This window comes from Myotis daubentonii, chromosome 4 (genome assembly GCF_963259705.1).
Source record: "Myotis daubentonii chromosome 4, mMyoDau2.1, whole genome shotgun sequence".
NCBI lineage: Eukaryota > Metazoa > Chordata > Mammalia > Chiroptera > Vespertilionidae > Myotis > Myotis daubentonii.
In genome coordinates, this window is record NC_081843.1 from 62800230 (window position 1) to 62814915 (window position 14686).

At 32.8% G+C, this 14686-nt stretch overlaps 1 protein-coding gene across 3 annotated transcripts in view; it reads right to left on the minus strand.

The window, feature by feature from the left end:
* Positions 1-1916: 1916 nt before the first annotated feature.
* SLF1 (SMC5-SMC6 complex localization factor 1) overlaps positions 1917-14686 on the minus strand; it is a 68122-nt gene continuing 55352 nt past the window's right edge. For all 3 annotated transcript variants that reach the window (XM_059694105.1, XM_059694106.1, XM_059694104.1), the window contains 6 exons: positions 10752-10897; positions 9120-9283; positions 8220-8353; positions 6247-6339; positions 5641-5823; positions 1917-2910 (listed from right to left, as the gene is read on the minus strand). In XM_059694105.1, the coding sequence (XP_059550088.1) occupies positions 2429-2910; positions 5641-5823; positions 6247-6339; positions 8220-8353; positions 9120-9283; positions 10752-10897 (1202 nt within the window). In that variant the 3' untranslated portion in view covers positions 1917-2428. The remainder of the gene's footprint in view (positions 2911-5640; positions 5824-6246; positions 6340-8219; positions 8354-9119; positions 9284-10751; positions 10898-14686) is intronic.

A 14686-nucleotide genomic window follows, 5' to 3' on the forward strand; every position in this document is an offset into this window, starting at 1 on the left:
AAGGAGTTTCTGGGACCTATTTTAAATTTTTTATATTCCAAATATTTGTGGGGACTACACATAATGAAAACTGAATTTCAACAGCTCAGAAATCTCTTTTTCAAACTGTATTGAAATAAATGCTTTTATGGGCTCCTTAAAAAAAATTCCATTGAACTATGATATGAATTCTGGCAGAGTAAAGTGAAGAACAGCATTACCCAGCCTATCTTCAGCCACTAACTAAAAAGCCAGGATTCGAAGACTATGAATTTTAATTTATTTATTAAAAATTTGACTTCCTCAACCTCTAAGATAGATTTGAGGCAATTATGTTTTCTAAATTGTAAGAAATTATATTGGGAATGTTCTCATTGCAGGTTTAGTTAGGTTCATATACATTTATTGGTATTGCTAACTAGGCCACCGAGCATAGTAACTTATGTTGGGCCAAGTTGTGCTTCTGCAGAAGTGCAAAGCTGCAACACCTTCTTAAAGACAGAGACCTCAATGGCCTTAGAGTGTTTAATACTTCGTGTCATCATGGCTTGTAGAAGTTGGCAATTAGGAATTCAAATATACTAATTGCAACTAAATGAGTATTTCTTTGGAATATTAAATTTAAAAAGCTTTTTCTTAGCAGTGCAAAACCTTAACTTTTCACTTAAATAATTCATAATAACTAAAAAAGGGAGGTAAGAACTAGAAAGGAAGTAACTTTTATTAGTGCCGTATCAGGTGTTAGCACTAACAATTCTTCACAACAAAGATACCTGGTGTTATCTCCATTTGATAGTTAAGGAAACTAAAGCTCAGAAAGGAACTTGCTTTGCAATTTAGTTACCAGTAAAGAAATTAGACAAGGATTTAAAACTAAGTCTGATGTCAAAGTCTATATTTTTAAGTTTATATTAGTTTACAAAGCAAATGTTATTTTGGATTCCTTCAACTAAAAAGTGGTTACTCTTTAGAATAAAAATGTTCTTATTCATTATCTGGGGAATCTATGAACATTTTAATGTACCTTAATGTCCTCTCATCACTGGGATTTTGGCAGATTAAGATTAAAAAGAAATTTGAGCCCTAGCTGGTTTGGTTCAGTGGATAGAGCATTGGCCTGCAGACTGAAGGGTTCCAGGTTCAATCCTGGTCAAGGGCACATGCCTGGGTTGCTGGCTTGATCCCCAGTAGGGGGCATGCAGGAGGCAGCCAATCAATGATTCTCTCTCATTATTGATGTTTCTATCTCTCTCTCCCTCTCCTTTCCTCTCTGAAATCAATATATTAAAAAAAAAAAATTTATATGTCACATTTGAAGGCTAACTAGAACTAACATATTTATAAGTATGTGTAAAAATAGAGAAAAAAAGCTTTGATTTTAATCGGAGCTGATATACTAATATAGTTTTCAGTTTAGATTATAAACTCAATAGTAAAGCACTCAGCATTCGTATTTTATTAAAAGATCTATTTCTAAGATAAAATTGAAGTGTGTTTCTTTAGCAGATTAATTGCTGGAAGATCATGAATATAGTTACATAAAAGCTAAATGTAAGTTTTAATGTTTCTTTTCCAGCTGTATCACAATGTAACTATTCCCACTAGTGAAGCAACTCCAATTTCAAAAGTGGCTATTATCCACACCCTTTCTTTTAGTTTTACAATAAATAGCTATTATGAAAAAAAACTGCAAATTGAAATGTTATTGCTCTGTAAATTCATACTGTACATTAAGATTTTAGATAATCTGAAATCTATTACTTAGCTGTCACTTATAATCTTAATATTTAATAAAACTTATTAAAGAGAATGTTCTCACTTATAGAGTATTGGTTACACAGAGTAAAAACACTTTTATGTGAACTGATATAATAAAATAGACCAAGGGATCATATTGTTAAATTCTGCACATCCACTGCACTAAAAAAACAAAAGAATTATTGTAATTTTAGAAATGTTTATTTTAGAAACACACAAAACTAAAATAGATACTTTAGTCCAAGAGTCTACAGAGAAGAAACAGCGAACTACATGTTTATAGGTGAATATTTGCATGAATATCTTTGCCATGATTCTAAGACCTGGAACACCTGGAATAGAGAACATTACAGTTTGATTGGAAAAAAAAAATATTTAAATTAAAAAATTTTTACAAATACAATATAAATAGATAAATAATATCACTTTTGGAACAAAAATAATCATAAAGATGAAAGAAATTAGTGTATATCAAGCAAAACTATTTTTTTTTAACTTTTGAGTCAAATTCCACACTGGAAAAAGACAGAAAAGCCTAAACTATAGTTTTGTACAAGTTGTTTAAGTGCTTTTAAAATTCATACAGGATGCAAATTCTGTCAATAAATCAAAGCAAAATATGTTAATGAGCAGGTAAATAACAAAGCAAACTGAGCAGGTTTAGAAAGTTGACTCATATTTTTTGGCATCATCATGAAAACTCTGTGACTGACCGACACATCATTTCCAATGTCACAAGTAAGGCCTCAGTGTGTACTCCAGGACAGACTTTCAAATTCTCAGGGAGTTCCTTAAGAATATTTGGGAGTTTCAGCAAAGTCTTTATATTTTTACCATAAAGATCCAACAACCAGTCAGTATGAGCACTGGTGGTTTCCTTATAATTCTTACAAGCCATAAGCATTTCATTTAACTGAGTTAACCCTTTGAAAGCTAAGAGGAACTCTGAAGATAAATCAAAAATTGAACAAAAATTTAGCAACATCCTACTAAGTAAAAATGAGCCGAATTCAAGTTGCTGGTGGTAAAAATGTTTCTCTGTTTGTGCATGAAAGTTCTCCACTGTATCTTCTATTTTTGTGATAGCAAAGAGTTCTTCCTTGACGTGAGATGATAAAACATAATCCAAGGGCAGTTCCCCCTTAGAGTTCCTTTGCTGTAAGAGCACTGGGCCTGTGAAAAGAATGCAAAATGTTAAACCATTTTTATTTTGGCAGCTTAAGAGCTGTTTTCTCTCTTCTTTTATCTAAAGCACCCAGGACTCTGTTTACAATCATATTTTGTACTAATTCATGTTGACATTAACTGGCTATACATATTGACTGACTAAAGGTATGTTTAGAGAAACCAAAATTCTAGTCCATTGCCTAATGAGAATTGTCTAAGTAATATATATGGTTATAATTTAAAAAAAACTTTTATGAAACTTCATACATTGTTATCTTGAAATAAAAATTTCATTGTTCCTAGAATACATTAACTAAAATATTCATCTTAAATTGTGTAAGAGTCTTAAAGTATCTCATAAATCAAGGGGAAAAGTAGTGCCCCTTCCATTGATGACAGGTGATTGCAGCAGTGCAAAGGCTGCAAAACCTTGCACAAACACAGAATCTTTCATTATCATTGTTCATGTTCAATTTTTAGTATAGGTAACTGATGTTAAAAAAATAAAGTGTTAACTCTTCTGGGTCAAACTCAGATTTCATCCATCTATTCTAGCTAAACCCATCTTCTAACCGTCTACTTAGAAACCACTGGCAATAGAGTGTGTCCTCTACATAGTAAAGGATGATGAAGGAAGAGCAAAACAATAACTCCGTATTTGGTCACATAGTACAGTACAGAAATATTTGTATATATGTCAGTCAACTCTTGTAATTATTTATATACTTTGCCATAAAATACAAAGTTTTTAGTGTTAGCAGGCAATAAGGTCTTACTATATAATATAGATCATATTGACACAGAAAGAGCATAGTTTATATCTACTAAAATTTTTAATGATGTGATCAGATATATGTGGGGGTCTATATGAAATATATTTCATATAAAAGATCAACCACTGATGATATGATTCATATGTAATTTATGAAAAAGAGAATTCTAAATCAGTATTACGTTTCTTTTCATTATGTTGATATTTCAAAAAAATTGCTACAAGTTACTCCTGTTAAAAGAAATTACATTGCCTGGCCAGTGTGGCTCAGCGGTTGAGCATCAACCTATGAACCAGGAGTTCATGATTAGATTCTTGGTCAGGGCACATGCCTGGGTTTTCAGGCTCGATCCCCAGTAGGGGGCATGCAGGAGGCAGTTGATCAATTTAATCATTGATGTTTCTATCTTTCTCTCCCTCTCCCTCTGTGAAATCAATAAAAACATATTTTTAAAAATTACCAAAACATTGCAGATACACGAGATACCAAAAGTAAAGATTTTGGAGACACAAATAAACTCTTAAAGTTATTGCTCTTAAGACTGAGTGGCTCACAATGAAAAAGTAATATAGTTATTAAAACCATGGTATCAAAGCATTTGACAAGTCCAAACTTAGAATATGACTAAAGCACAGATAAGTCTGTATGATTGACAAAGGACCTTGATAAATGCAAGTACAAGTAGATTTCCTCTTAGGGCAAGGGACTCATTTTAACCAAGGACCCTAGAAAAATTCACATTGGTGGGTATAATCCTGTTCTGAAGATTTGGACTTAATATAATAATGGCTGTTATATCACTTAGAATATTTGAAGCAAGGACAAATATAGGCTTGGGATGTCAGATACACGGTTGAATAGAAAAATAAAACACTTAGAAGATAAAACATTATGTTTCAATAAACATATAGTACTAAAAAATGTACTGAAAAATATATTTATTATAAAATGGTGTCAGTAAAACACACACATGAAGGCCTTTAGGGGGCAGGAGAAGACTATAAATAACCAAATATCTTCAGCTGCCAAGCTGTACAGCCTTTCTTAGAGAGAGATATAGTGTAAAAAGACATCAAAAGAAAATTAGCTTTTTATTTTCATGCAGAATCAAATAGCTTTAATTATGAGAGAAAGAAATTTTAAATTTCAAGTTAAAATTAGTATTAAAAAAATCCCAGTACATCTATATAAATCTTTACTTTTGCATTGTAAGCTAGTCATCAGTTTTCCTTTGTTTTTCTTTTAAAATGCAAATCTGCTTTGAATATTTTGATGTAAAATTTATATTATTAAGTTCATATATAAGAAGAATGTCATTGAACAGGGGTGGGGTAATGAAAGCAAAGATTAAAATATCAGCAGAAAAAGCAGTAGGTGAATATAAGCTCAAGTTGCCTCCATTACCAAATCCCTGCACAACATTTATTACCTTTTAAAAATCTTCCTACTTTAACTTAATTGACTGCAAAATGTGAATGAAGATATTCTAGGATACTTTTTTTTTTAACAGTCTGTAAAGAAATGACTCATTAAAAAAATTGAGTTAGCAGTTATATATAGGAAATGAAACAAGAATGAAAAATCCAAGTAATCACAATTGAACATTTATATCCATTTATTAATAAGATAATAAGATTTCAGAAATGGCTATTTCACAAAGACATTACACACTTTAAGTATGAGGATTAATTTAAAACAAACACACTCAATTAAAAATACATTTTCATACACAAACTTAAACAGGCTTAGTTCTACAATAAATAAATATTATGAAAAGGCTTTTAATTCCTTCTTAATAAAAGGTGCTCAGATTCTAGGAGACTTTTCTTCTTTATTTTTTCATTAATATTAAATAAAGCATCTTTCCTTACAGATCTTAAATATATAAAATGCTATCTACCTCTGAGAGATTCATAAAAAACTGGATAATTTATCAAAACCCGTTTAGCATAAATGCACTCACCCCCATGCTGGAGCAGCAGCTTGCCAATTTCTACATGTCCGTTTGACAGTGCATCATGCAAAGGAGTCACCCCGTCCACTTGAGTGAGCAGATCTACCTCTGGACAACGTTGCAAAATTTCCTGGACACACACTGTGTTGCCATAGTTACAGGCTTCATGCAAAGGCGTCCAGCCAGCATTGTCTACATTAAAAATCAAGACAAGTTTTAAAACAGCAAAAGTAGGACTTTAGGTAGTGAAGTAATGATACTCTACTTTTCTTGTCAGTGCGACTTTCTAGGTGCTTCATATACAAATAGAATGCTCTGATAAAAATGCTTAGGGTGCAATCATATTTATAAATGTAAGGAAAATAAATTTAAATATATTAAAACAATTTTAGAACATTGATGTTGGGATCTGATCAAAATATGAACATCAAAAAATGTTTCTGCACTACTAGCTATAAATCAATTTATAATAAATTTCTTGGTGTTGCTATTGGTAATATTTTAAATATATGTTAGGAAAATATACTTAAATTATTTTTCTTAACACTGACATTTAATTATTTAATATCACAAATATTAAGATATTGGATTAGATCACAAAGATTTAGAACTTACCTTTAACATTAATGTCTATTCCTGGCAAAGAGAGAAGAATAATCAATTTCTCCACTTGGTTATTTATGCAAGCTCTATGGAGGGCTGTTTCTCCTGCCATAAAATATTAATAGATTATTCCAGAGAAGACAAGATAGCAACTAAAGAAAATAATCAAAGGGCATGAACTAGGAGATCTGGCCCCATAACATAATTTATTGACTATTCCTTTTCACTGGTTTAAACATCTCTCATTAAATAAAGAGGGGGAGGGAGCCCCACCAATCCACAGAGCTTCTGTTCTATCAGCAATTCAGCAATGAAATTCTACTGCAAAAGATTTAACACAGGCATTGTCTCCCCATAGTTCAAGGTTTAAAGCTTCAATCCTGCTATAAAACCCCAAATGATCAGAGAACACCAAAAATACTAGGTTTTGTAGCAATAAAAGTTTAAAGTGCAATTGCCCTCTCTTAAATTTATTCATGAACCTACGTTAAATGTATGGCTCTTTTTAATACAGCATTTATAGCTTAATTCAAATGAATGTTTCTGGCTAAGCACGAGTGCCTCTACACACTCAAGAACTTCAAATCCATTAGATGGTTTGCTGCTTCTCAATAGGCTGTCTGGCTTGGCTACAGCAGCACAGAGAAGGAGAAATGGAGGAATCTTAATATAAACACACACACACACACACACACACACACACACACACGCACACGCACACACACAAATCCCTAGCACCATTTAAAGCCGAACAAGAGTGACAAATAGAATGGCAAAGTTTTTTCTAGGAGAAAAGCAATTAGTGCCTGCTGGCTAAAATAGTCTACATCTATCAATGCTATAACCAAGATTAGTAAGATATAAGTGATCTTTTGAAGTAAGGGGAATAAAAGAAAAACTTAAAAGTACTTAAAAACAAATGAAATGCTGAATCAAATTTTTTCTTGCTGTAAAGTACTAAGCACATTTTCAGTGTTGTCCTTTATAGACTATCTCTGTAACTTCTACCAAAACATTCTTTTACATACATTGAAAAGCTTTTAAAGTTTTTCTCTACTACTTTTCAATTTTCTTTTCCCTCCCAGTTCCTTCTGCTGTTCAGCCTAGTCATTCATATTCATTTTACTTTCTGACACAATAAACAAAGAAAAAGGACACTGTTTTGTGATGTTAATACCTGAGTTTTCACTTAATACATTTTTTTTCACAGTTCGAGCTAAATGAGCAGTTATTTTGAATTTTTGATATGCAATTATGAACTTATATCATGTTGTATGGGTATAAGAGCTTCACTATTACACTTTCCACTGGTGTCATAATGATGTTTGAATTAAAAAGACAATACTACACATAAGAGACTCAGAAGTTTACTTTGACCAAAAATAGACATGTAAAAGGTAACTTATATTTGTGAGTTAGGAGATGCCTAAGTAAAAGAGGTGCTGGAGTGAATTATTACAACACTATTCTTGTTACTCCATCCTTTAAGTACTGAGGTTCCAGTATAGTTAGAACCAAAAGCCAAACACATTTCATAGTCTGGGCTCAATGCCTGGAAGAAAAGAGTCCATATGTTTAACACAGCTATGTAACATAGCCTAGTCCTCATTCTTTGTTCACAAAATGTCTAGGACTGAGAGAGATGAAGACTGAATTATACTTTCAAATCAAAAGACACTGATCCTAAGCAGCACAGGTTGAGATAGAAAAAGTAAGGAGGGCAAGTCTGGGAAAACCAATGTGAGCTATATACACTGTGTTTTGTATTTGAGAGACGGGGAGAAAAGAAGGGAAGGAATACTCTATTTTACTGGGTATTAAAAATTACTTTCTTCAAATAAATGACAGTTCAAAAAAATAATACTTTTCAGAAAAATGTTTCCAGGACCTACTCTAACAGTTAAGTTCAGGTACTCGTCAGGGCCAGTGTACAAAACTTGCAAATACTGATTACAACCATGAAAAGTTACTAGCATATATTATACCTTTTAAATTAGTCTTGTGGAAATTCATCTTTTTTACTAAAGAGGGGCAATTCTCCTTAGAACAAGACAATTCTCCTTCTGACTTCTTTTTCCACCTTTTTAATGATGAGGAACATTTAGCAAGGTTCAGTTCTCTGAAAAGAAAGAAAGAAATGTAAAAGCCTTTTTTTTTCACCAAGGCATGGCAGTATACATTAGATGGTGGGTATTTAAAAAAATCTGGCCCTCTTTTAATTTAAACCCTTTTATTCATTCAAATCTTTACTGCTTTCTATTTTTACAATTATTTCAACTGTACAGAAACAAATTTTATATATTAATTGTTATATTATTAACTTTGTATCCCAACTGCCCACTGAAAAGTTTATGAATATGAAATGTCATGTAGAGAAGGACCAAATAAATGATATTTGGCAGAGAGAATAAAGCAAAATGCAAAAATTAAAATGCAGGCCTCTGCTGCCCATTCTTGGTTTAATATCTGATCCTATTCTCTTCTTCCTAAAAATATTTCTGGTTTTCTGAGTTTTATATAACAAACTTCTAGAGAAAAGTTTCTCATTTGGGAGGTAGCTATTATACCAATTCAAAGTATCTCACATGACCATATATTCTGAAATCCACCTTTATTATATTCAAGTAGTAAATTAAATCATAGGACAATAATGTGAGGAATAGTTTTATTTCTTTTGGAAAGCATTTAATCTTATAGAAAGAAAGCATGTGCCCTGAATTAAAGAAAGGGAAACTCTGGATCATGTGCATTTATAGGTATAAAACTGAGTTTCGGCTAATCAATATAATTCAGAAGATTTCACAGATAACCATAAAATTCAAGGAATGTTTCAGAAAAGAGCTGTCTCTAAAACAAAGCATATTTGGCATATAAGCATTACATACCGTAACTCTGGTAGCCCTTCAACTTGTTTCCGTTTAGCGCCATTCAGCATTAGTAAGGCCCTCTGAGATTCAAGACAAGGCCGCTGTTCTTTTTTCTTTAGTATCTGCATCTTTCCAATACCATGCACACCAGTTTTCCCCACAGCTGGCAAATATGAATATAACTGTTGAAAAAGAATAATATATTAGCTTATCCACCAAAAAGACCTGGGAAGCAGTAAAAATTACTTGATTCATTTCACCATATAATTTTGTTTATATTTTCTTGTCTTCATCACTATGGTGATCGCCCAATCTAATTTGAACATGCTAATAAGAAAGCTACGAGTTCCACAAATGACGTACATAAAAAAAATGCCTTCTTAAAAATAATTACTTTTTCAAATTCAATTGTGATGCTCATTTAGAAAAGTTCTTTTGATTAGTCTTATTCCCAACCTGTTATAATTCATTTGCATATTTTAAATATTTATGGTTTATGTACAACTGGTATTTTGTCACTTCCATTTTAGTAATGTCTTCCTTCAACAGAAAACAAGTCTGGAATAAACAGAATAAAGAGTGCAAAAGTTGTTAAAGACAAGGATTGTTGCAAAAACAGATTTGCCCAATCTGACCAATTAAAAACAATGTTTCTCATTTGTTGAAGAAACTGCTGGAAATACTAGATATTAATGAGGTAAACCACTGCACCACTGCCAAGTGGTTTGTCTGGTGTGGCTCAGTTGGTTGAACGTTGTCCCATGTGCACCAGGAGATCTCTGATTCGATTCCCAGACAGGGCACATGCCTGAGTTGTGAGCTCAAACCCCAGTAGCGGGGTATGCAGGAGGTAGCCTACTGATATTTCACTGATGTTTCTCTCTTTCTCCCTATCCCTTCCTCTCTTTCTAAAATCAATGTCTAAAAGAAAAAAAAGCCAAGAAAAAACTGGAAAAAACTTGGATCAAATGTAGCTTACGTGTGTGTATATACAGAATAAACAGGAACCTTGGGAACCATTTGTAATTTTAAATACTACATAGAATATTTTTCAGGTCTAGGTCTTTTTTTTATTAAATTTATCGTGGTGATATTAGTTCATAAGATTATATGGTTCCAAGTGTACATTTCTATGATATGATCTGTATATTTCATAGCGTCCCCACCACCTAAAGTCGAATCAATTTCTGTCACTATATATGTGGCCCCCTTTACTCTTTACTACCCCTCACCCTTTTCCCTCTGGTTATCCCATACTGTTGTCTGTGTCTATGAGTTTCAGCTTTATATCCCACATATGAGTGAAATCATACGGTTCTTAGCTTTTTCTGGCTGACTTATTTCACTTATCATAATATTCTTAAGTTCCATCCATGTTGTCATAAATGACAGTAGTCTTTCCAAAAATAATAATCTTATGTGCTATGGCAAATGATTAGGACATGAAGATTCTTGTTTTTTTTTTTTACTATCAATCCTTAATTACTCTCAAGTATTTAAACTCTCTATTCACTAATTACTCAATTATTACATACTCATATATAGATTTAAAGAGTTATGATTAATATGCTATAATTATTAGAAACAACTAAGAATATTTTAATGTTGAATTTACAGACTCACTTCTTGGGAATTAAAAGTGGTGCTTACCATTTTCTGAAGAGAGAGTGGCTCAGAAGAAATACTGATGGAACTCTGTAAACACAACTTTTTAAAAACTGCCTCTGCAACAAACATTTGAAGCCAAGAGGAGGAAAAGGAACAAATGAAAATCTCTAATTCCTGTGAAGAAAAGTCTGTAGAAAACAAGAGAAGTAAATATAGTTATTGCTACACCCGATAAAATTTCATTCTATAGACTATCTCCTTCATAGATTTTATTCATGATTTCTACACCAGTAAAATTCACCCACATAATTTTAAACCATGAAAAATAGATAATATTCCTATTCCTTGCCTTTGATGATAAATTGTTTTATGGTAATGTTCTCACATTTGAAACAATCATTACTTTTTATTATTTTAAATAAAAGTCTCGAAATTATATATGTACATCTGAATAGACTGATGATATATGAATAGATAGACATGGGATTTATTACTATACTTTCCAATTAATGTTCAAGATCTCTTCCCACAACAGGGTTGCACCTTTGGAAAACCAGTACTTGTTTTTTACATGGGTACAAGTGTATTTAATTTGCAGTGATCAATCTTGAGCTTATAGGAAGAAATAAATTATACCCCTTCCCTGACAAAACCCATGAATCCTGACACTGCAGAGAAGGAGAAAAAACAGAAAAATGTAACACAGGAGAATGTATAAGGATTTCATAGAAGTTTGTTTCCACCCTACTGTGGTAAGTGGGAAGAAAAGTATAAATTTTAAATGACAAAACAGAAACACCAAGAATCTCAAGTCTCTTCTTTTCAAAATTCTCCAATAACATGGAAATGCATAAAAGTACACATGACTCAAAGTGATAAAGAACCAGAGTGACTATTTCCCATGAAATATATTTAATATGATGAGTTCTCCACTAATACTACTCTCTGTATAAGAGAATGGATAATACAGTGGAATGATAAAGAATTAGAAAGACCAATCAATAGGACACCAAAGAGCTAAAATTAAGCAAAAACAAACAAAATAAAAAAGTTGTGAAATATAATGAACAACATAAACTGATGAACAAAAACAGATCCAGAGACAGAGAAGCATTGATCAGACCTTCAAACCTCAGAGGGAAGGTAGGGGAGGGTGGGGGGAAGGGGGAGAGATCAACCAAAGGACTTGTATGCATGCATATAAGCCTAACCAATGGACACAGACACCAGGGAGGTGAGAGCATGGGGGGGGGGGGGGGGCATGGGGAGATAATAACACATATGTAATACCTTAATCAATAAAGAAAAAAATGTTGTGATATTATACAATAAGGCAGATTAAACTACAAACACTAGAAAAATATAGAATTAGAAAAAAGTCAATAAAATTAGCAAAATAAACATAATAGATTGAAATACATTTTAAAAATTGGATAGAATGGCCAGATAGTTTTGATGTTCCAGCCAAGATGGTGGAGTAGGTAAATGTTGTACTTGCCTTTTTCCACCATCATGTCAAAATTACAGCTAAATTATAGATCCCTGAAAACCACCTGAAGACTAGCTGAACAAAAGACCTATAGCTAAGGAAATATAGAAGTCATCACATGGAGACAGACAGGAGTAGGGAAGATCCAAAGGGGCTGGTCCTACACCCATGTGCGGCAGTAAAGAATTGGGTTTGCTGTGGCGGTGAAATAAGGGATGCCAACCCCACATGGGACTGACTCCCCAGCCTGGAGCACCAGGGCCTGGAGGAATATCCAAAACATCTGGATGTGAAAATCAACAGCACTCCATCTGTGCAATGGAGGGCTGCTGCAGACCCAGGCTTCCTCTTAAACAGCCTGAGCACACTTGTTCACAAACACTCGCCCTAAGTTCAAGCAAAGGGTCAGCAGCTTGAATAGCAAGGACCATGTTCTGTTTCATTTTTCCATTGCATTTGAAGTGTTTAGATCAATGACTGCTAGAGGGCCAATAAAAATATGTTAAATAAATGAAAGGAATAGAAACATTTTGACTGAGACAATTAGTAAATCATAAAAATTTAATTTGCGGAAGAGGTTTGAAGTATGAAGAAGGATTAGAATAGAGATTTTAAAAAGGAGAAGAAGGTTTGGAAAAAATACTTATCAGCAAAAGATGATGATGATGTTGTAGGCTAACAAAGGCAAAGAAAGCTTTATTAAAGTTATCTAAAAATGTGAAAAATACAGATTTTGATAATGTTTTCTTCCCACTGAAGAGGAAAAATAAGCTTAGAGATATGCAAACTATGTCTTGTTGTCTATTATTATGAATAAAGTTTTACTGGAACACAACCATGTTCATTTATGTATTCTGTATCACTGCTTCTTACTGTAACTGCAGAAGTAAGTAGCTGGGACAGAGACTATAGAGCAAGGGTGGGGAACATCCAGCCCACGGGTTACAAATCATTTGGTCTGGCCCTGCCAAGGCATTAGGGGTGAGTTAATTAAATGTTTAACCAAATATAGCAGCTAATTTTTAAGTTGATGATTTTGTATGGCCCAAGAATGATGTTAAAAATATCCAAATGGCCCTTGGCAGAAAAAAGGTTCCCCATCCCAGCTGGAGAGTTTGTAAAGCCAAAACTATTTATTACCTGCTACTTTACAAAACACAGTTTGCCAATCCTTAGTTTAAGCCAATACATCAGAATTTTCAAGGAGGCATAAAAAAACAAAATTCTGATCACTTGATTATAATATATAAAAAGAATAGAAGGAAACTCTGTTCAAAGTGTTTAGAAATAAACAATCCTCTCTGTGGGCTTGATGGACACTTATCTACTAAAATATCTTCTGCCTTAATTTTCCATAAAACAATTAACAACTAACAACAATTTTATTAAACTAAAATTAATTAAATAGATCTGAATCTGAGTAACTTCATAATATAAATTTTTTCCTTTTGGACTAGGAAAAACTAAAACATCCAGTATGCCATAAATGAGAAAGATGGACCAATATCTTCAACTAGAAGTTACAGAGCAGCCAAATTATAACATCTTTACTAATGACTTAGGAAAAGCAAAAAATAGTAACTGAGCTGAAGAATAATACAAAGGAATATTTTTTTAAAAGAGGGAATATTCTCAGAGAAAAAAAAAGTGGTTCATCAAAATATCAAAATATTGACAAAAAGAACATTATTAGAACATCTTGTTCACTTTTTGGGACAAGTGTATTATTATTCTACCAGCTCTATAATAAACACTTTAATTGTCATGTTAGCAATGGCAATGTTAAAGTCTAATTTTAGCTTAAGTCAGTTACAGGCTCAAACTTGTTGTGTTTAAACTTGTCATGTGAAAATTGGGAATAACAGTGGATAACATCATCTTCCTTTAAAGTGAAGAGAAATTCAGAATATGAGTAAAAAAAGCACCACAACTAATGTACCCCATTGATAGTAGAATCCTGTTAATATAAAGGTTCATTATTTCATGCTTTTGGCTAAAATATATTTCGTTAGATACTGGAAACAACACATATAACTATATTGTTGGTCTCTAAAGCCACTGCTAATCCTATCCTGAGCTACCAAAATCAAATAGGTTTCCACTATGGAATTAAAACAGGGAATCCCTTTAACTGAATGTTTAGGTGTCGTGCAAGCAAATACTGTCAGAATCCTGCTGTATTTAAAATGGGAAGAAGGGAAAGAAAAGGAAAAACTACCTAGTAGGAATGGTGGGAAAGAAATGATAAGAAAGGGTTCTGAAGGAAGATTGAATTTGAGCTATGAAATGTTAAAAAGTCATGCAACAAAGGACAGCTACTCCACAAAAGGAACAGTAATCACCCCTCAGCTCAATGAAAAAGAAAAAAGAGGAGATAAAATGCTTTAGATCAAAATCTTCTAACCTCAGTAGTGTAAGAAGAGACCTCACTTGCAGAGGGCATTATTGAATAAATCCTGAGCCCAGTTATAACCTGGATTCTTATTCT